Source organism: Dermacentor silvarum, chromosome 11, assembly GCF_013339745.2.
Source record: "Dermacentor silvarum isolate Dsil-2018 chromosome 11, BIME_Dsil_1.4, whole genome shotgun sequence".
Lineage (NCBI taxonomy): Eukaryota > Metazoa > Arthropoda > Arachnida > Ixodida > Ixodidae > Dermacentor > Dermacentor silvarum.
Window position 1 is genome coordinate 16596646 of NC_051164.1, and position 22143 is coordinate 16618788.

General features: G+C 44.1%; 1 protein-coding gene across 1 annotated transcript in view; it reads right to left on the bottom strand.

Moving 5' to 3' along the window:
• LOC119432435 (protein O-mannosyl-transferase TMTC1-like) overlaps positions 1 to 19527 on the bottom strand; it is a 33821-nt gene extending 14294 nt beyond the window's left edge. The window contains exons 1-6 of the mRNA XM_037699602.2: positions 19383 to 19527; positions 16887 to 17000; positions 16189 to 16332; positions 10555 to 10766; positions 8699 to 8834; positions 6101 to 6245 (exon numbers count right to left, since the gene is read on the bottom strand). Coding sequence (XP_037555530.2) covers positions 6101 to 6245; positions 8699 to 8834; positions 10555 to 10766; positions 16189 to 16332; positions 16887 to 17000; positions 19383 to 19489 — 858 coding nt within the window. The 5' untranslated portion in view covers positions 19490 to 19527. The remainder of the gene's footprint in view (positions 1 to 6100; positions 6246 to 8698; positions 8835 to 10554; positions 10767 to 16188; positions 16333 to 16886; positions 17001 to 19382) is intronic.
• Between the last annotated feature and the right edge of the window lie 2616 nt (positions 19528 to 22143).

Below are 22143 nucleotides of genomic sequence, written 5' to 3' on the forward strand. Positions count from 1 at the left end.
CACACTGCTGTAATTCTGTTGTGTTATCGGCTGTCAAGAACACATTTGTATCATCTGCATACAATGTCAACGTTTGCGAACCTGGTAAATCTGTAATATCATTAACATAAATTAGAAATTGTAACGGTCCCAACTTTTAACCTTGTTGGACACCTTGATGTAGGGTAAGCATGTCAGATGCAGTAGTTCCCAGCTGCACAAACTATTTTCTATTACATATATAACTTTTTAACAAATCATTTGCAACGCCTCGTACTCCGTATCTTTCCAATTTTTCAGTTAAGATATAGTGGTCAATCGAATCAAACGCCTTTCTCAGGTCCAAAAACAGGCCAAGCGTGAACTTTTTCTGTTCTATGTTTGCAATTATTCGTTCTTAAATGTCCAGTAAAGCTTGCTCGGTTGACTTCTTTTTTTTTTTTGAAAACCGTATTGGCATTGCGCAATAACATTGTGTTTCGTAAAAAAAAATGAAAATCTTGCATAGATAACATCTTCAAAAAGTTTTGAAAATACAGTGAGAACTGAAATCGGCCTATAATTTGACAATTGGTCTGCACTTTCTCCGTTTATAAATTGGTGTGACACGCGCTATCTTAAGCTCGTCTGTATTAGGAGACAAGTTTATAACATGCACGCACACTGGCCCTATTTCGCGTGACACATATTTAACCGGAATAGGACTGATACCGTCTGTATGGTGGCTAGATGGGTAGGTGTGCCGACCGAGCGTAGTTCACCACTTCTCCGCATCATGACGCAGAAGTGGCGCTGCGGACAGTATAACGGCTCAGCTGAGCTACGGTGGCCACCGTAGCAGCGCGCAACGTCGGCTGCGCTGTGTATACACGCAGCGTGTTTGATAGCATCACTGCCTCTGATTGTATCTTTGAAGTACGCGTTATAATAGTGTTCTGAGCAGTGTAGGCCAAGCCTTGTTGTTGTCGTTTAGGTCTGAAAAAAAAAAAACGAAATACTTAAGTGCAGTTTTCTAGCTTGGCAATTGCTCACATTTATTGGTATAAACGCGGCGCTCCACCCATTGCATTGAAGACGTAGATGCATTTCTTCCATGCATAAAACAATACTGCAATACTGCAATGATTTTATACGGTATATGGAAACGTGTTTGCGCGATATTTAGTGAGTTTTAATGTTACAATTTCGAGAAATTCAGCTATTGTGTTTTATTGCTGCATCAGTTACGGTATTTAAATTGTTACGAGAACAATTGTGTTGGTAAATGCATATGGTTCACTGTTTGGTTGCAATAAAATAAAGGAATACTTCCTGGGCTAGATTCATGAATATATTTAAAATACAAGAAAAGCTCTCCTAACTTGAGTCAGTAGACACACCAACATGAATAGCCTAGCGCCAGCAAGGTCGCAACGTTGGTCCACCACACCATCACATTATTCACACCACACGCCTCAGATTCAGGTGCTTCCTCTTCTCCCTGTTGAATTCGCGCGCCATGTTCTTGCCCTTGACAAGAAAGTAAAGGCGTGTAATTGAATAGAAATTCGCAACATTGTTTGTGAGCTCTTTCTTGTGCCGGTCACAGCCGACCAAATTTGGAGGATTCATCTGCAGAAAGATTCATACGCAAAGTCGGCGACACTGCTCCTTCGTAACTCATTTAAACTGAAGCACAGCGTGAAGGCGTCTTCTAGCGATGCTACCAGTTTGTTTAGGGCTTCAGAAGGGAGCATCAACTCTGACCTACTCATGTGCAGCGCAAGTGCCGACTCAGGAGGAGGAGGTGATTCTGTGGAATTCCGTACTGTCCCTCAGCAATCCGAGCACTTGGTTCTTTGCAGGAACTTCCTTGTTACATAGCCTGCTATACAGAATATCAGCCTGGAGTCACTTTTTCATGTAGCAGCGCAGCGGTGCTCGATATCGCAGGCGCTTAGCACCTCATCTGCGGCTTACAAATTTCCAACGTCGAGGAGCTCATCGACGTACGCTTTTCGGCGTACCGCTTGATTATTAACGTCGCCAATGCTGAGCAAACTACTGAGCAGCCCGGGGCGAACATTTCCGCTGTCAGGAGTCCTTGCCAGATTCGTAAATTTCAGTACTCTTTCTAATAGATTTAGAGCCCGACTTGCAGTTCGGAGCGAAGCCGTAAATTTCCTTGATGGTCTTCTTTGGTGGAGCAATGCGGCGCCGCTAATCTCGTCGGTTATTTTTCCGACCAGGAACGTAACACATCGCTTAGGAACTTGCCAACAGAATGAGAGACCCGGAGCTCTTCACCTTTTAAACTGACACGAACAGACGACATATAACTATTTCAATACGGGCTTTATCTTTTTTTTCCCCCACCGTCTGCCACGAGTAGCAGGCGGCGCGCGCTGCGGAACCGTTCGACTGACCGCAGCGCCAATTTTGCGTCATGACGCGGAGAAGCAGTGAACTACGGTGCAGACGCGCCGGTCGGCACACCTATCCATCTAGCCACCGTACCGCCTACGCCAGCTGAAACATCATGCTTTAATGTTTTGGTAAGATCACTTACTTCACCGAGACAAGTCGGTTTCAAGAAAAGTGATTTGATACACGTGGTGTGGAAAACATGCGATTGTTACCGATTGCAACGTGTGCAGGGTTCATACCAGCGTTAATAAAACGCGTATTCATGCAGCTAACCAATTCCGCACGTTCCATTTCCCGCCCGTTTAAGCGTGTCATTTGCGGATGCGTGTTTAGATTTTTTCCTCTTATTTCATTAACGGCATCCCATGTTTTTCTCGCATTACTTCGTATATTCGAGAAAACGCGCTTCGCTTTCTTTAAATCACTTTGTACTTACTTCCTAAATTTTTTGTCTTCGGCATATTAATGTTCAACCGTATTATTATACTTTCTCGGTATGGGTCCTCAATAATTTTTTTTTGCAATTCATCCCCAGTGTTGCTGAACAGGATAATGTCATCAGTAAACCGAAGGTTGGACAGATATTTGCCGTTGATCCTCACTCCTAGTGCTTCCCAGAGTCTAATAGGTTTAATACTTCCTTTAGGCATGCAGTGAATCGCATTAGAGAAATTGTGCTTTCTTGCCTCACTGCTTTCTTGATAGGTATTTTCCCACTTTTCTTGTGGAGAATTAGGGTAGCTGTGGAATCTTTGTAGATATTTGCCCAGATATTCACCTATGCCTCCTGTACTTCTTCGTAATGCTATGCCTCCATGACTGCTGGTGTCTGTACTGAATCAAGTCCCTTTTTATAATCTATGAAGCCCATATAGAGAGGTTGATTGTAATGCACAGATTTCTCAATTACCTGATTGATGACATGGATGCGATCCAATGTAAAATATTCCTTCATGAAGCAAGCCTGTTTTTTTGGCTAATTGAAATCAAGTGTTTCCCTGATGCTATGGGAAATTACGTTACAATACCGAAAGCAATGCAATGCGTCTATAATTGTTGAATTATTTCATGTCCATTCTTACTGATTAGTATAATGTTGGCGTTCTTCCAGCTCTCTGGCACACTTGAAGTTGGGAGGCATCGCGTATAAAGGGCAGCAAGCTTTTCAAGCACCATCTTTGATTAAACCGACTGTTATTCCATCTTCTCCTGCCGCTTTTTCCCGGGTCATGTCGTGCAAGACCCTTCTAACTTCATCACTAGTTATAGAAGGATCCTCTGTATCTTGTTTATCCCTACTTCCAATAAAGGTGGCGTGGCTGCTCTGGGAGCTATGTAGGTCAGTATAAAATTGTTTTGATGCTTCTACTATATCAACGATATTGCTGATGAAATTTTCCTGCTTATCTTTCCGTGCATAAATCTTGCCGTGTACTATATCAAGTTTTCTTCTCACTGATTTCATGCTCAATTTACCCCATGTTGTAATTTCAAATATCACTTCCTTTTTTCTTGTTTATCCGATTTGACAGTTCAGCGACTTCTATCTGAACTCTTGAGTTACGCACTTTCACGTTTGGTAGTTTACTTATTAGGTCCTTTGTTACTTTGGAGTGTACGTAGAGGTTACCTTGGTCCTTTACCTCCCACTTCAATTTCTGCTTCTGAAATCAGCCTAGTTACGTTTTAATTCACTACCTAGGTCTATGCTATCTACATCTTCCTATTCGAAAGCTGAGCCTTGCCCCAAGACACACTCTGCTCGAGCACAGAAAGTGCCACTCAGAGAAAGAAAGTTTGCCTAAGCGATGTCGAGCAAGCATAGACTACTTGCATACTAATACAAGTGTGGTAGCTCCAGCGCTATAGCTTTCCCTTTATAGCCACAGAAAGTTATCCGCTATTATAAAACTCAACGAACACCAGCAGCCTGATCCTGCACACTAGGAGACCCAAAATTGCAGTGTGCTAGTTCAACCACATTGAACTGTGGTTGAACACACACAAAAATACCGTGGAAGTTTTTATATTAGCATGGTCTTTACGCAGTTGTGCTCGAATATCTTTTTTTTTTCTTTTTTTAGGTCTGGGGTTTTACGTGCCAAAACCGCGATTCGATTATGAGGCACGCCGTAGTGAGGGGACTCCGGATTATTTTTGACCACCTGGGGTTCATTAACGTGCACTCAATGCACGGTACACGGGCGGTTTTGCATTTCGCCCCCATCGAAATGCAGCCGCAGCGGTCGAGATTCGATCCCACTACCTCGGGCTTAGTAGAGCAACACCTCAGCCACTACGCCACCGCGGGTCTGCGCTAAGTTTAAAGAGGATAACCATGTACGCTGTTTTACTTATTTGTTGATTTCCATTTACAGCATAACAAATGTAGGAGGACAAAGCCACACCGATGAGGCTTGGCTCTTTTCTCGCCCTGCGAATAAGTAATCACATGCTGTCAAGAAATGCATGACCTAAAACAAACAACAAAGAAATGTCAAGCATGTCAGCAGGATTTAGTGTTTCTCTACAATGTTAGCCTAATTTGTTCGTTGGTGCACCGTTTCATGAACTCTGTTGGTTTCAAAAACGAAGAACACATATATATGAAGATGAACAGTTGCTCGCTCTCTCTGGTTAGAAAGCAGTAACTGAAGTATGCAAAACTAAGTTCCTTAGAAGGAATTGACTGCGAGAGTTGGAGGTTTAACAAACAAACATCTTAAGATGCGACACGAGAATGCAAGCGTAGCCCGAACGTGATAAAGCTTTCCATCAACAGTGAAGCCGCGGGACAGTTACAGCAACATTATCGGTTGATTTCTTTGTAACCAAACTGCAGGCTATAGCGGAGATTCGCTTTCGTGCGAGGTAATGGGAGCGCGTTATTGTTTCGGTGACACATCTGTGATGTTCTGCAGCAAAGAAGGATAGCGTTTGGTGAATAAGGCAAATCAACAGTGGTTGACATCGAAGAAAGACAAGGTCTTTTGGGGCGCGTTAGTGTAACATGTGGTTTATTGCCATGTTTTCCTATGTTTGCGATTCGGAAGGGAAGAAAGGCTGTCCAAGAAGATGTCTTTCTTTCTTCGATGTCCACTGTTGTTCAGTGGCCTTAACTTCGCCTATGTTTCTCACGCTACTTTACTTTTCTTAATATGATTTCTTTCTTTTTAGGCTACACTACCTTCGGGATCAGCCGACATTTATAAACTGCGCTATATCCGGCATCGACCTACACTTTTCGTTCACGAAAACGACATTTCCGGCTCAGGTTCTAGGCGCGCGCTGCTTGAACGAGCACATCTGGGTTATTTCGGCCTTGTTTTTCTGCTTATTACGCATTATTACTCCTCTGGAGCTTGTTCTGCGCTAACTAGGTGCGTCTTTCTTGCTCCAAACTGCATTTAGACGCCTTTTTTTTTTGGTGTTGCACGTGCACTAAAGGGCCTCGTGCACGATACCCAGATACGACGAACTGTAAATATAAGTGAAGCACAAAAAAAAGAAGACAAAAAAAGTTATTCGAATGTGCTATAATTTGGTCGTTTCGCTAAATTGCACTACTCGCGGTGCAGCCTAAACAAGTAGCGCTTGTCCAGTGTCTGTCACCATTGATCCCGTCTGAAAATGTGCGCCCTTTAAGCTCGCAAGTATTTCAAATAAATAGCCCACAACCATGTTCAACTGAGTTACAGCCATCTTTAAGACTTACATGGTGAACCTTGCTATCCAGGTGTTCTGGGAAGAGCCGCTGCACATCTTCGAAGAGCTTTTGCGCCTCGTCCAGGCGACCAGCATTCACGTAGAACACAGCGAGGTTGTCCATCACTTGGGGATCCGGCTCGACTGCCAGTGCTCTGAGACAAAAGCGAGAGAATGACATGCACACTACCACGACGGCAGTTTCTTCTCAAGCATCTATGAAGGTTGACGTATGAAAGAAATAACGTCTCAAAGGCGTTTATGAGTGAAATCTACATAGAAGCTACGAGATTCCGTTTCTCTTAATGAGCGGGTGGATTTATCGATATACTTGGATAGAAAACTGCAAATATATACACCTACAGAAACGATGTAGGCTTGGTAAGTGATGTTGAAATTCTGCAACGCAATCAGGTTTAAGGGCCCCTCGCCAGGCCTTATAAAATTTTCGATGATGCAATTGAATTTGTACGGCGTCGCCTAAAAGGCGAGCGATAGCGAGCTTTCCTTTAATAGTTCCATTATTACAAGAGACAGGAGAGAATATAGATGAAATGCACATTCTTCCTTTTTGCCTTAACTATAGCTACCGCAAGCGACATCCCTTTCCTGCTATTCTCCCACACCGCAGCCGAGGCATCGCGTCACGTTTGCGTCACGAGCCCCAGCTCCTTTAGATTCTTTGTTTTAGAGCGCAGCTCTTAGGCGCCCGTTCCTTCGTCGAGCGTCGGCGTAACCGAGCGAACGAGCACAGCGAAAGATGAAAGAGCGAACGCGGAGAGCAGCGGGAGTTGAAAGACGGCGATAGCGAAGACAGCCCGAGGATGAAAGCGGCGGAGGAGGCTAGAGTGAAAGCATGAGGCGGAAAGCGGAGGAGGAGGGTGTAGTGGCAACGGCATCGCCGTCGCATCAGAATTACCTCGCGTCTACACGAGGCAGGTGCGGCTGGCACGCGCCGGCACGGGCTAGCGTTCCGAGACAGATAAAAAAAATGCTACTCTAAAAGCTCGGTGTCCGTCTGTTCTCTCCCTAGGAAGGCCGAGATTTTACCGGCCTACGTGGTCACTCGTCGCCAAAAGGGTATGGCGAAAGCGTGAGAAGAAAGCGTAGTGCCGCGTACGACGGGCTCTGCGGCGACTACCACTACTAGATGGTGCCAGAGTAGTGCGCCGTAGTGCGCCGCCGCCTGTTCACCGATGCCATATATGGAAACAAAGCGCCGCATGAGTGGAGGTCTGTCTGCGGCTGCTGCTGTGAATTGCTACCACGCGTCACCCACGCGCTTCCTCTCGTGATCTCTCGATTGGCGAGGCAGTCGCGCCACACTTCACTCCGTTTTCAACGTGCCGCACGAGACAGATTGTCCGCGCTAGCGAATATATCGCGAAATGAAAACACGTGTAGAGCTGCGCTCAAATTTCGTATTAGGGAGTATCGCAATCGTCGGTGAAAATTTTTGCTCCTCGTTTCTTGCTGCATGGTGCACTTCAAGTTCAGGCGGTGCACTTCACTACCTATAAAGTAGTGCTAGTGATTGCACATTTCTTCTGTGCGATCAAACAGTAATTCAGGATACGAAAACTGTACATATAATGTCGGCTCACAGATGTCCCTAAAGCACGGAGACCTTGACAAAGTTTCGGCAGAGACATTTAAGACTGCTTACGTGTGGGAATACGAAAGCAGTATAGCCCCTTTGGTGAAATGTCCACCGCGCGTTCCTTGTTCGCGCAAGCTCTCGCCTGCGTTCTACCTGCGCCTCGGTAAGGCCAAATCAAAACGCGCTCGCTTGCCCGCACGGTGTTCATAACTAGAAGGACCGCTGAACTGCGTTCATTTGGGCATTAATGCTTTTTATTTTGTACATCCATTTTATACACCCCTGACATGGCGCCACCTCCTCCCCATAGGCTGCGCCGTCACGTGCCCAACGACGCGCACGCACTATAGTGCGTTTAGCCACACGTTTAGTCAGCCAGCTGGCCGCGACGTGACGTGTGCAATGACCCACGCACTAAGTAAGCCTTTAGTCAACGAGAACCATGGAGCCGGCCGTGGCGTCCGGGAAGCGGGCTCGTCTCGGTGCGATTTCCGCACAGACCAAAAATTTGAACATTTTTTTTCAAAGGCATTAATTTACTTTGTTTACAGGAACCTCCCTGAGACATTTGAGGTCAATCCGAGCATTGTGCAACCGAGGGACCAGGTCACATTTGCGTCACTAGCCCCGCCTCCTTTAGATTATTTGTTTTAGAGCGCAGCTCTTAGGGGCCCGTTCCGGCGGCGAGCGTCGGCGTCGGCGTAACCGAGCGAATGGGGAAGCGTGCCAAACAGTACCGTCGGCCATATTTGGTACCATCATTCGGTCAGGCCACCGACTACGACGCGTAATGGGGCATATAATGCTTTCGCAATAATTAACATTTCACCATATTAAACAGCTTCCACTGTTGAACACTTTATGCTAATTCTGCAGCAATTTGATCTACAGGGTTTCGTGTCTTATATTGTGGATACAGTGAAACCAAAATCTTCAAAGCTGAAGATTTCGTGAATAAAGAGAGAAATGCTTTCGTAACAGCTTTTGTTAAGCGTGTATTGCACGTACCTCTTATAGAGGCTTTCAGCCTGCCTGTTGAGGTTCATGCTACGCAGGCTTCTTGCGGCGTTCAGTAAAGAAGCGGTGTGATTAGGCTGGGTATGCAGAACGCGCTGGTACTGGGCCATCGCCTCCTCCATGCGTCCTGGGAATAAGGAAACATGCACACACGTTAAAAAAAATGTAGGTAAATTTTGCCGTCACAAGGCACGAGCTTTCTGGCCATGTATGCGTCTGTCTGCCTGTCTGTCTGTCTGCAAGAATACTGCAAGCCTGAAATGGGCCCTTGCAGAAGGGGAATCAAGCAGTCTATATTTGCTCCTTATGAGCGCGCAAGTGAGTGATCGCACGGCCTCACCGTAACGATTCAGATGCTCTTTTACATTTAGATATTGTTACATACCGGTACCCAGGACCGTGGAGGTCACGAGGGCCTGGCGGTCTGGAGCTTGACCAGCAGGGATGGGCCCAGGCAGACACGCGAGACGATCGACGCAACGAGTAACAAAGAACTTTTAATTAGATCGCTACGGAGCGGTCAGCTCTGCAAGCTTCCTGACGGAGAGCGACACACACTCTGGCTTGCGCTGAAGGCTGATTCAGTCCGTTGGCGGGGACGTCTTTTATGGAGTCTTTGGAACGCCAAAGCTTAGGAGAAGGAGAGAGCGAATGCTCTCCACACTTGCGGACGCCGCTCGATACACGGAAGCCAGTACAAAGAATTATCTAACCGCCACTGGCCCAGCAGAGGGAAAGGCACTGCCGCGCACACAAGCACACACGTAGATCGCCGGTGTCTCCTTCGCCGAGGAGGAGAAGAAAGAGGAAATTTACACATGAAGCCTAACTGTCCAGCTCTCTGAAGGATACTGTGCCACGGTGTAAGAATGCACTGTGCAGCTTACGCAGACATCAGGGCGTCTTGCGAGCTGTAGGTAAGGAGGCGAGAATGCGCGCACAAGGGCTACCGTCTTTTCGCGGTTGCGGCCACCTAGGCGTTATTAAAGGTTGCGTGCGGCTCCGCGTAATTAGAACGTCCGGACTTTCGCCGTGGCTTTGGCGGCACGGCACAAATTGTTCACCACACAGGCGAGTCTTAACACTATATACTACGCGCTATGCATCAAATTTACATATTCCGTATTCTTTATTTTACGTTGTGAAAAGTTGTTCCAGCCCCTGCACATTTCATTTTTAATTCCCCTAATATGATGGAATGGTATTAGCAGGTTATGCAGCTTAGAAATCTTACGGCCAGCTAATTAGAAGCGCCTATTTACGTTTCTTTTGTAGAGGACTAGAGCCTGGCGGAGCAACTATTTGAATGCAATTCACGGATGATAACGGGCAGATTTCATTGTGCTTACACCTAGATTACTAGGAGGGAGGAGGGGGAAGAGGAGCTATTCTGTAAGTGTCCACCTAGTGGACATGCCCATTTTGTCTACTGCTGAAGTGGTGAATGGTTGATTGGCTGGGAGCGTTTGTCTTCTTCTGACGCGTATGCCCGGTCTGTTAATCAGACCTTCAGCAACACACGAAATGTACATGTCCACTAGGTAGACACTTACAGAACCCCCCCACCTGGTTATCTTTAATACTAAACCAGAGGCACTTGCGAATCAGTAATATTAGCAGTATCCCACAGATTGTGTAGCGGTATAAGCATGTTGAAAATACCATGAATACGTTATGCGTAGCTTGTGTTAGAGAAACTGTGGGTAATTCCCGTCGACAATGGCCATTACATTACATCTGGTTCGCTCTCAAAAGCGAAGAGTCTCGTAATTCTGCTTCCTTCTCTTGGGCAAAACAGTAGCAACTCGGCTTTTGTCGCGCTTTAGAATGACAGAAGTACCACTCACCCTGTGCCTGTAGGAACGTTCCGTAATTGTTGCGGGCGTCAGCATTGTGGGCGTCGCTGTTCAGCGCCATCTGATGCAGCCTCTCGGCTTCCGCCTGGTCTCCCTCGTCGGCGGCAAGCGCCGCCAGCGACGAGTATGCCTCGCAGAAATCGGGTTCCAACTCCAAGGCACGCTCCAGCAGCGTCCGTGCCACGTCCTTTTGACCCCGTTTACTTTGTGAGAAATTAACATATTGACGTTGCATGAGTTCACACTTCATTCCAAGGCTCAGCAGATGTTACGATGCCTACCGAATGTACATGAATTTTTTAGGTTGCTTAAAGAGAACATCGGTGCGATTAGAAAGGAAATATTATATGCGCTAAAAATGTATTGACAGAGATAGGGATCAACAGTTTCTTTGCTTCACCAAACTGTGGATCACAGGTCAAAAGTAATATTTATACTCAAAACGTAGTGTGGGGCTAGGCGATTTGTCAAGATTGTAGACGCTGCCAAAGAAAACGAAGGACAAGCAAGAGCACCGAGGCGATCACCAGGCACTTGGGTTCGTCTTGGTCTTCTTGCTTGTCCTTCAAGTTCTGTGGCACAGTTTGCAGCCAATATTCATAAACATTGGCCGTATTGCTTGGTGTGAGCAAGAGAACAAAGACCTGCGCATTGTTGAATCAGCGCCACAAAAAAGAGACAGTGACGTTTCATTTCGTGAACGCAGTTGACAAACAAGCGTACGGGTCCTATAGCGCACATGAAGCTATTGGCCCTCGGTGCGGGTTGGCGGCTAGACTGTCCACATTGCAGATCGCTATCAAGATAGTGCTCGCGCGGCGGCACCATAAGCAGCAGCCGCCGAAATAAAAGCCCCCCCCCCCCCCCCCCCCCCCCCAGGTGGAAAGACGGCACGCTTCCTCGCCGCATTCCTCCCTTGCGCGCTCGAGATTGAGCCGCCATCTTTGGTTTACCGTCACACGCTTTCACTTGCACACACAGCATACGGCGGATCACGAGACAGCACCTGTAGCACTGTCAGAGAGGTCAACCCAGCCAACGCCACCTAAAAAAACAAATAACTAGGTGGCGTTGGCTCAGCGCGCTGCTTCGTACTTTCACCGGCGCACGATTCTCTTCTCCACCTCCAGGCGCCTTCCTCCTCCGCTTCCTTTGCGGCTTCACACTGCCCCTCGACCTACCCTCGACAGCCCTCGGTGCGCATAGCGGTTTTACACTCGCGCGTAAAACCGCGGCATGTATGCTTTCGGGGCCATCTACGAAATTGTACTCCGTCATAAAGGTATTGGACATAGAAGGTCAACTCGCGGCTGCGTTTTGTTGTATGAACAAAGTTCCTTATTCTCCCTTTGAAAAATAAAATAAATAAATAAAAATAAACCATTAACAAACATAAATGTACCCAACCCTGAACAGCAACATTGCAAGATAATACCCATATTTGAAAGGAACACCAATTTCCCAGCCATAACTGTCGGTTCCTACCACCACTTCTACAAATTAGCAAGGTAACAGTAGGATTAATTGCCTAAAAGGTTTCATCCTTTTTTGAAGTAACTATCCATTGTCTGATGTACCGCAAGGATACATAAAAGAAAAAAAATACACATAATTTCGCATGCTGCCTTTCAGTGAAATTAGTTCTTGACTAGAGGGATATGGTCACGTTGTCGTGGTGGTGACGAATGAAACACTACCAGAGGCCTTACTTAAGAAGTTCACTTTTTATTGGCCGAATTTGTGCCAAAAAAAACAAACACCTAACGCTGAGAGCAGAAACAGTAGTGGCGGGCACAGTCGTCTATCGTGGAGATCCTATTCACGAGTCAGACGGGTCAGCGACTTACACATGGCTCATCGTAAGTTAATAATGTTCAAGGTGTTCCAGAATGTTCACCACTCAGTTACAGAATGTATAGCACCATTCGCTTTGTTCAAGGACTCTGATGAGACAAAGATTTTTTCGCTATAAATGTGGCCACGAAATTCGAGAAAGATTTCATACTGGAACTTTGTAACAGCGGTTAGCCGGTGAAAAGCGGTCACTGGAAAAAACATAGTCGATGTATGACGCATGTGAATAGTTAATAATTTAACCAAATATTTGGCTATTACCAACACTAGATTACTAGTGATAAAATTAGTGGCTTACTGTGCCCTTGACACTGTCAAGACGCTGACAGAAATTTACTTAAGAAATTGATAGCAATATATTGAGACGTGTACTACATTAGTTATTTTTTGACGCTTGACTATTTTTCGCCTGCTAACCACTGTTACAAAGTTATAACTAGGCGCAAGGCGCGCCTTCATGTACCAGCTGTTTCTCGAACGTTGTCGCCGATTCTATAGCGAAAGAACCTTATCTCATTTTATACGCGACACGACTACTTGCAACGTACGCAAGCACCAACGATTACTTAGGAAGTTACGATGACTGATCTTTAAATAGCCGATGCGACTGACCCGTAATACAGATTTCGATTACCGACGACTGTACTCGCCGCTATCGTTGTGCTTTGAGTGTCGCTTGTTTTCCTGGGGAAAATGTCGCCCAATAAAAGAGTGAATTTATTACTTCCATTTCTGCTACTGTCTGCTTCTTCCCAGTCACTACAACGGGACAATATTTATATCAATGTAGAGTTAAACAATAATACATGCGTTCCCGAAGGATGAAATCTTGGTCATTTCTTGTTATATATAAGGTACATCTCGTACTGCTTGCTGGGAGCATTTCGTCTATATGTATAGATCACAGAAATAACTTATTAACAGCTTACGTCCGGTAATCGGTCTTTCAGCGGTCCCCCTCTGGTTCTTTGCTTAAGAAAAACCTAATTCCAGACATACATAACAATTAGATTTGTTTTTTTTTCTTTGAAATATCTGGCCAATCACTGAGTATGGATAATTCATGTTTGACATTGCACTTCTGCAGGAAATTAGTCACAATGAATTCCTAGGCTTTAGTCATCTATGAACATCACATGTGCATGAAGTAGCAAAGAAGATTTGCAAAAACCGTAGGTATTTTATCTATGTTATCTTTCTGCTGCACCTCTTCCCACTACGAATGCTTATTTTTTATCGAATTTTATGAAATCTTATACTGTACATTGCATTTTAGTATTGTAACTTTATAGTCAATTCGAATTGCTGAGAAGGCTGCGTTACCGGTAATTACTTTTTCCGAAGCAGTTCAATCTGTGATATTTGCCTAAGGTCCAAGAACCATCTTACCACTGCATAGCTACGATCGCAATTATGCCTTTTAATTTAACTAAAACGCTAAAGATAGCCCCTATATCTCCTCTCGTTACGTCTGCACGTGTGACACTATCCAATAAGACCTGCGTTATTTTAGTTGTTCGGAGTTTCATCCAGAACGTAGTAATTGCAGAGCGTTCTCAATTGCCAACACTGCAGATAATCTTTGGAACAGTCTTCTTGGTAAATATACTCGCTATCATCTTTACCTAATTTTTCTAAAACGCAACTGTGGATGAACGGGCATGTTGGTAATGTTTCTAACAGTTCACGCCTGTGTTTCTAAGATTTGCTAAATCCTAACGCAAAAAGGGGGGAAAATCATTGGCGATTAGGCGGTAAATGCGAGAGAAACGTGAGAGCATGGCGTGGCACCTCTCAGAGGTCCCAGATCTATAATTTAGACCCCTTTCACCTCATTGCGAAGTGGTGTTTAGGAGTGCCCATGACACACGTCCTGCCTCTTTGAAGAGCGATTGACGGTGATCCGGAGAAGGGCACCGTAAGTTCCATTATGTATACATACCTCAATATACGCACATGCACCTTTTTACACTTTGACATTCCTAATTCTAACGTAATAAAACAAACGTAAATACCGTTTATACTGTCCTTCAAATAAACTAGAGGTGGCCTGCATATTCTTTTACGGTTTGCCGTGACAGAAGGCAGCGTAATGTAAAATTATTTCTGCATAGAACATATTTATGCTGCAGTTTTTCAATTGCTTGCGTATACTCGATAACTTTATGAGTATCAATGCTTAATACTCGCAATTTACATATGTTCATCGTATGAAAATTTGCTTCATGGATTATTGTGCACAATATTGCGTGATACCGGAAAACGCTTCCACAAGTCATTTTGAGTTCATGTGTGTTCGAGCAACACACAGCAATATATACACTGTTTCATCAGAAAAGTATCTGTATTAAATATGGCATTTCAGCTCTATTGTTAACTTCACACCGTGTCATTCGCAAAAATCTCATGCTATTATTGTTTTCTTTTTACCGTCTTTGCCTGTGTTGCTTCGTTGCCGCCAATGCCAAGGGGACCAATATTTTTTTGAAGCCGTAATGAAACGGTTTTTATTCTTCGCCCCTTTCACAATGTGTACGTCATGTTGTGAAGAACAAATAAAATGAATGAATGAATGAGTTCTTAGGTCTCAAATGTATAATGTTGAGGTACTTTATCGTGATGGTTACTAATAAGGTGTTCTCAACTGATCTGTCTTCTAAACGAAAAAGCGAAATAATTTTTGCATAAGAGATGTTCATTACACCTCCCCTCTGAGCTTTTCCTGGAGATGACTATTTCTATATCGTCCACACCAATTAACATGCAAACAATTGCTGTATTACGGTAATTACAGCACATTTTACATTACACTGTATTGTGGCTGCACTGTGTGGCCTGTTTATGAGATCTTTACGCCACTAGACCAAGAATAAACCAGCCTTTAACGCATTATTCCCGCGACCGCTGCTATTGCGGTAATAGTTAAATTTGTTTACTAGCATGAAAGATACACATAGGTTTCACCGATGCGTTCATGTTGAAATGGCTACACTCAAAAATATGGCGCAATGCTAGGAATCGAGACTTGTGCTCTTGGGATCTGTATATGGTTGGATCTTCGCCAACTGTCTCCGTAACGAGTATCGCATTTGGTGTATAGTGTTCAAAGCCCCAAAGCAAGACCTGGTGGATGAACGGTTGCGTAACAGAGAGCAGCGAACACTTTTTCACCAACAGTGGTTCTCAAATGCGATCTAAGTACACGTAGGTTTGCTCACACAAATTCACTTCTCGATCGTCATATTCCGAATGCTCACGACGTAGTTGTCCCTGTAGTGAAAGCCACGTGTATGCTAAAGTCCACAGCGGAGAATAATTTTTTCTCATTAAGAATCTCCAATAATCTTTGCTAAACTGTGTTTAGTAATTTCTCAATTTCTTCACTGGGAAAACACGGGGAATGCGGGAGATAGAAATTCAAGACGATGAGCAACACGAGAACAAGGGGAGAGCAGAAGCCGACGTTTCGACAAGTGGACTTGCCTTTTTCAAGGCGACTTTTTCAAGCCGCCCTGAAAAAGACAAGTCCGCTTGTCGAAACGTCGGCTTCTGCTCTCAGCTTGTTCTCTTGTTGCTCATCAATTTCTTCACTGAAACATACGGTAAAATGTGCCGTGAGAGAAAGAAGTTTTCTACTACTACTGCAACAAGCGGGTGTAAACAGGGTGCATACCAGACAACTGGCACCTCGTAAAGCGCGGAGTGGGGAGAGTAGATTGCACCTGGTAATATACTTGGCAAAGTGAACGGCACTTCGTATATGTCGCTAACCTGTAGATGTTGGCGAGGTTAAAGTGAGCTCCTGGATGGTTTGGGTTGATACGCAAGGCATGCTGGAAGTGATGTTCTGATTCATCCGTCGAAGCGAGCAACGTGCCCAGGTTATTATGCGCGCTGGCATGCTCTGGCCAGAGTCTGAAAAAAAAAGAAAAACAGAAGGCACAGTGCAACAATTAAAAAGAAATTCACCTTGCCCGAAGAAGTTGCGAAAAAACACAGAACTAGAAATCACTCATAGCAAAATATGAACAGCCCATGCAGTATTTGAATTTCAGTTCAACTAAACTTTATTACATCTTTCTTAGGGGTGGGCAGCGGTACCCGGACGAAGGACAGAGGAAGAGACGATACGAGCGCTGACTGACAACTGATTTATTATTTTCGAACAAGTGAATATATATACATAAAATATGAACATGTGACGCGTACAAGTGGTGACAGGTTCTCAGCCTATCTTACCATACAAAAATTTTGCTTCTTTATCATGCAAAGAGATGTCAGTCAGCGCTCGTATCGTCTCTTCCTCTGTCCTTCGTCCGGGTAGCGCTGCTCACCCCTAAGAAACATGTTCAGTTACCAACTCGCCCAGCTTGCTGTGTTAAACTTTATTGCAATTTTATTGAGCAAATGTACACATTCGAATCCGCAGATATGTACGTAGTGAAACAGCGCTTTTCTTTGGGACTCACTTGATCGCTATCCTGTAGTGCTTGATGGCCAGTTCCGAGTTTCCGAGATCCTTCTGAAGATTTGCGTAGTTGTAGTGCACCTTGGCGTTCCTAGGGAGATCTCTGATGCCAGATCTGAAAGATAGTTGATCAAGCGGGTATTTCTAGCAAACAGAAGCGCACATTACTCTGCCGTCTTTGTTGTTTTTAATCCTTCAAAAAATGTCGATATTGAAGTAGCTGAAACTATGCGGGCTCTTAACCTATTACTTAGCCTTATCCAACTTAACCCCTGCCTGCGGGCGTGTTTTCTTTGTTTGTTTCTTTAGCGTTTGATTTACGGCTGTCATTTGTACTGTTTACTTCTATCAGTAAGCATGAATTTTTTATCAACTTTTGTTCACACCGCAAGAGTGGCGTATCTCTTTTTTTTCACGTACTAGGAGCAAGATGTGTGAGCAATTTTGCTCTCCTTAATGATGCGCTGGAAAGTGTAACGTTTGTGAGTTTTCACCGTTTGCGTACACTAGACACCAGTGCAGGTTAAGAGCACGCTGGAATCGCTCAACCTGATGTGCAAATTAGCAACTTGCATAGCTTTTCTTGGCTTGAACGACTGTAAATAGTTTCACATAATAAGCTCTGTGACATCGATATTCAAACTCTGCGAATACTTTGCAGTGTGGTTGACAATGGATCTTCAGCAGTGAGAACGACAAAACAATCAATGGTTATTATAACCGCCAATCTCCTAGCTTTACACCAAAGCCATATTTTGCAGCCGTCATAGATACAGCAAGGGAAAAGAACGAATGCAAGATGGATAACCTTGCAGGCATGCGGTTGAATACCCTGTGCGAGTGAGAGGGGCTGAGCGAAACGAGCATTATACTAAGCCAAAGAGAGAGAGAGAGAGAGAGAGTTCATGTGCATAGTTCTAGACACATGGTGCGCATAAGCATCTTATGAAATTCGTTAATTCTGGGGAAAACAAGAGCGCCCATATCTTTCTTGGCTTACGATAGCACGGCCATTAGCCAAATGATATTGTTTGGCTTTGACACTATATGTTTTTCAGGCTGCCACAACAGTTGTTTACCAGTGCAAGTTAACTAACATCCATAGCTCGAGAGCTCCTATCTAAATACGTGGGAACAGGGCAAACCGTAGTACTCAGAATCCGTAGCACCAATTAGGATTAGATTTATTGCTTTGAAAAGAAGGTTGCAAATTGTAGTAACTGTAGTAAGCGAACTTTTATTTGAAGCCATCAACGTTTTAACAAAACTCTTCGAAACTTGAAAGAGCTCATGAATGAAGTTTACGACTCTGTACCCCAGCAAGAAAAAATGGTATCAAATTCCGTAATAAAAACATAATAACACATATAAAGCGGAGAAACACTGGTGCACTATACATCGCTCAGTAAAGTACTTGTAATGTGTCAATCGGACTTTTCCAAACCGTCGTAAACATTGTAGCGATATCGCGTAAGCTATAAATAATATACATTTGTGCGCTAGACATGCTTTAACAGATAAAGTTTACAGAACTCAGATATCCGTTTTGGATGAACAGTTACGAATTTGTAAGCTTCGTGCCACAATTTCTTTGGAACTCGGCAATTTTCAGCAATTTTTGCAAAAGAAAGATGTCCCAAATCAAAATTCTGCTTCCAAATAGCTAGAATGTAGCTTTCCCTCTCAAATGCAACAAGTTTATTATAGATGGTTCTAGAGGTGGTTTCTTAAAAGCACTTCTGCCTGTTACATGTATCTGAATAGGGAAATCGCAGCTAGCCACGTGCTGAAGCTTGTTCGTTAGACGAACCCTTACCTAGAGAGCTCGACCATCAAAGCAGATGAAAAAAAAGCCAGTTTTACTTGGCATTCATGACACAATTTACGACGACGTTTGTTGCGTTTCTAAAGAAAGCAAGGATCGATTGAATTTCGGGGCTAGATTTCTAGTAATGAAACACGGCATCAGACTTTTATAAACTGCATATTTTTACACATGTCAAATGAAAAATATTGAAGTAATTGGCCTCGCAAGAATGAGACTTTTGCAATGTTGCGTTTAACAATCTAATAATTTCCCGTAAGCTGGGGAAAAAATAGGTCCAATTTACGTGCGAATCCTTTCTAATTTAAGAAATTTCGTCAGCACCTCTGTAAAATGTTACACCCTAAATCAGAATTTTTATTAGAACAGACGGTAGAGTAGCTCATTCTGTTTCAAAGACATCCAATTTTAATCACACCGGTTCATCAGTCTCTTACTCAGACACTTACATCAGACACTTACATCAGACACATCTCTTACATCTCTTACATCAGACACATCTCTTACATCACACACACATCACATCACACATCTTACACATCAGACACATCTCTTACATCAGACACTTCCGCATCGCGCAAGTGTTCGAATAGAGAAGTCAAGGTATGTAGCTAGTTAGGGTAGCTTAATTTCCACTGGAATATAGCGTGTGTACATAGAGACGGCACTCACTCGAAAAGTGCCTCGCGTGAGGCCCACACGTTGTTGCGGTCCCACGTGCGAAGTGCGAACAGGACGACCACGACGAAACAGGAGACCACGCTGAGCCACCTCAGCATTCGGAATCCCAGAGTCTGCAGTCGGCACAGGCCTTCCCCAACGAGCAGGCACACACCGATGCTGCAAACACGAGCAGTTGTACACAGGAAATCCGAAATGATACGGAAGAATGTTTATAAGAGCCGGAAAAGGACACTGCAATAATGATGCACATAGTTCCTAAATGTGCCGTACGTTCCGGTTTCAAGCAGTGCACAAAAAAAAAAAAAAAAAACAGACACTCGGGTATTTATTTATTTATTTATTTATTTATTTATTTATTTATTTATTTATTTATTTATTTATTTATTTATTGCTCGTACCGAAATGCAGGCAGTATCAGTCATTCGTAATGCTGAGTTGCCTTGTCACATTTATTCTCATTTGCACATGTACATATGTGCACAATGCATTTCCAATGCACATCAACTCATTGTACCATTTGCACGCTTTCCGATATCCCTTGTAATGAACGAGAAGCGCGGAAACCGAATGGCCGAGTTTCGTTATATGGAGCGCATAGATAATCAAGCCAATAAGGAATGTATAAGAGAATGTATTTGTAGTTTCTTTTTTTAAATCAAGAGTAGAAATGATAAAAAAGACGGAAACGAAGGTGAACGAAAAACCACTTGTCCACCGGTAACACGTTTTTTCTTTCCTTTTTTTTTGAACTGCATGTATTTCGCATTTGTCCTTGGCCGTAGCGCGTCGTCCTGTTTTTCTTGAATTTAAGGTAGGTAGGGCTACAGTCTTACTTTCTTACTTATCTTATCTGGACTACTTTCTTGCGTTATCATACGCATTGTTTGCCAACGGAGACATGAAGTTTGTATTTTAGAGACAATGCACTCCAACTTCAATTTCTATAGCTCCAATGTTTCCAGGCACGCTTGAACTTGGCACTTTTTTCGCGAAAGCTGCAGTTTATAAGGCGCGGGTGCACAGCGACGCGACGTCGAGCACACGATACTCAAGAATACATGCACATGCAATTAAAAGTAAATAAGTTATCAAATTCTATGTGATAAAACGACGATATGATTGTGAGGCACACGTACATGGGGACTACAGAACAATTAGGGACACCTTTGAATATTTAACGTGCACCTAAATCTAAGCACACGGGTGTTCTTGCATTTTTGCCACCATCGAAATCCCGGCCACCGCGGCCCGGGTCGAACACGTGACCTCAAGCTCAGCAGCGGACCGCGACAGCCACTGGGCTACCATAGCGGGTATGTATGCAATTGATAGCTTTGACGCGACGTCACGCGCCCACCTTACTACTGTGTCGGGGCACCAGCATGGCCACTATGAGCACTTCAGTCCAATCCATCTTATTGAAAGCTTTCACGTGACGTTACGGACCCAGCTTATCAGTGTGTCGGTGAACCAACATGGCAGCTACAATGACGTCAGTGCAACCATCTATTGGAAGTGCGGCTACAGTTACAGGTTGACATCGGCAAAAACTCGCGACTACGCATTCGCGAAACAACAACGTGACCACAACATTTAAAGAAATCGCGACTGGCCGCTGAGTGAGTTGGCAGACTAGTAATCGTTTTTACACTTTACGATGGAAGCAGCGTGTAAGAGACAACAGAGCAGAGAATGAGTACGGCTGGAATAAAAGGTTGGTGACGACGCCATCTGTCCTGCAAGGAGACAAAAACGCCTGAAAGAAATATTCCCGCTACTGACGACGCCTTGAGAAAACACAGTAAATTGCAGACGGTCTCAGTTATAAAAAAAAGGAAGATTACAAGAGGGCAGAAAGCGAAAAACAAAAAAAACTTGAGACCCAAGCACACGCCGATTATATATACACACTGCGCTTCCAGAAAATTTCACCGTCTGCGACAGGCAATAAAAAAAAGAAGAAGAAAAAGGAAAAGGTGGGGTGATGCCATCGAGCGAACGTTCCGGCAATTTAGAGAGGCGGCGCCGCAATTTCGTGAAAACTCGCCGTCTGTGGTACAACATTCTCAGGTAAGCAAAATATAGCAGTCGCAAAGATGATTGAATTGAGCGATTGCTTTTCTTTTACCGCGTTTACAAATGGCGTCCTTCAAACACTGTCTGCACCACCGCCGGTACACGCTTTACATTTCACCCGGGAAGTCTGAAAACGTTCTAGTGAGAAGAACGTAATAAAAAAAGGAAGGGAAAAAAAAGAGAAAAAGCAATTGAACCCGCGTACGCCTGTGAACGCGATGAGTTCAGCTTGAGGCACCGACGGCTATATTAGATACTTGTGTCGCTATGTTTCCATGTTCCTACCACAAAAATAAATTATGCGGAAGGATATTCAGAACCTTTAAGTGCTGGAATGCAAACGGCTGTATTTTGGGAAAATGGGTGGCTGCACATCATTATATTCTTTAGTTCTGCTCTATCCATTCTGTCACATGACCGGACGCTTACTTATTGCTACACCCTACTTTTGGAGAACATTGTCTGCTTTGGGTTATTTTGCTTCTTCATCTATAGCGCGTGAGTTTCGTTGAAGGTGACTAAGTGACAAATTTGTTAACATTTGTGGTAATTTATTTACATCATGAAATTCTGGGATATTACGCGCCAAACTTCTGCTAAAGCTCTGCGTGTTTTTTAGGGGCGAAGCTCCTTAGGGTGTGGGTCTGTCCCTCCTCTGTAGTATGTAGTAGTA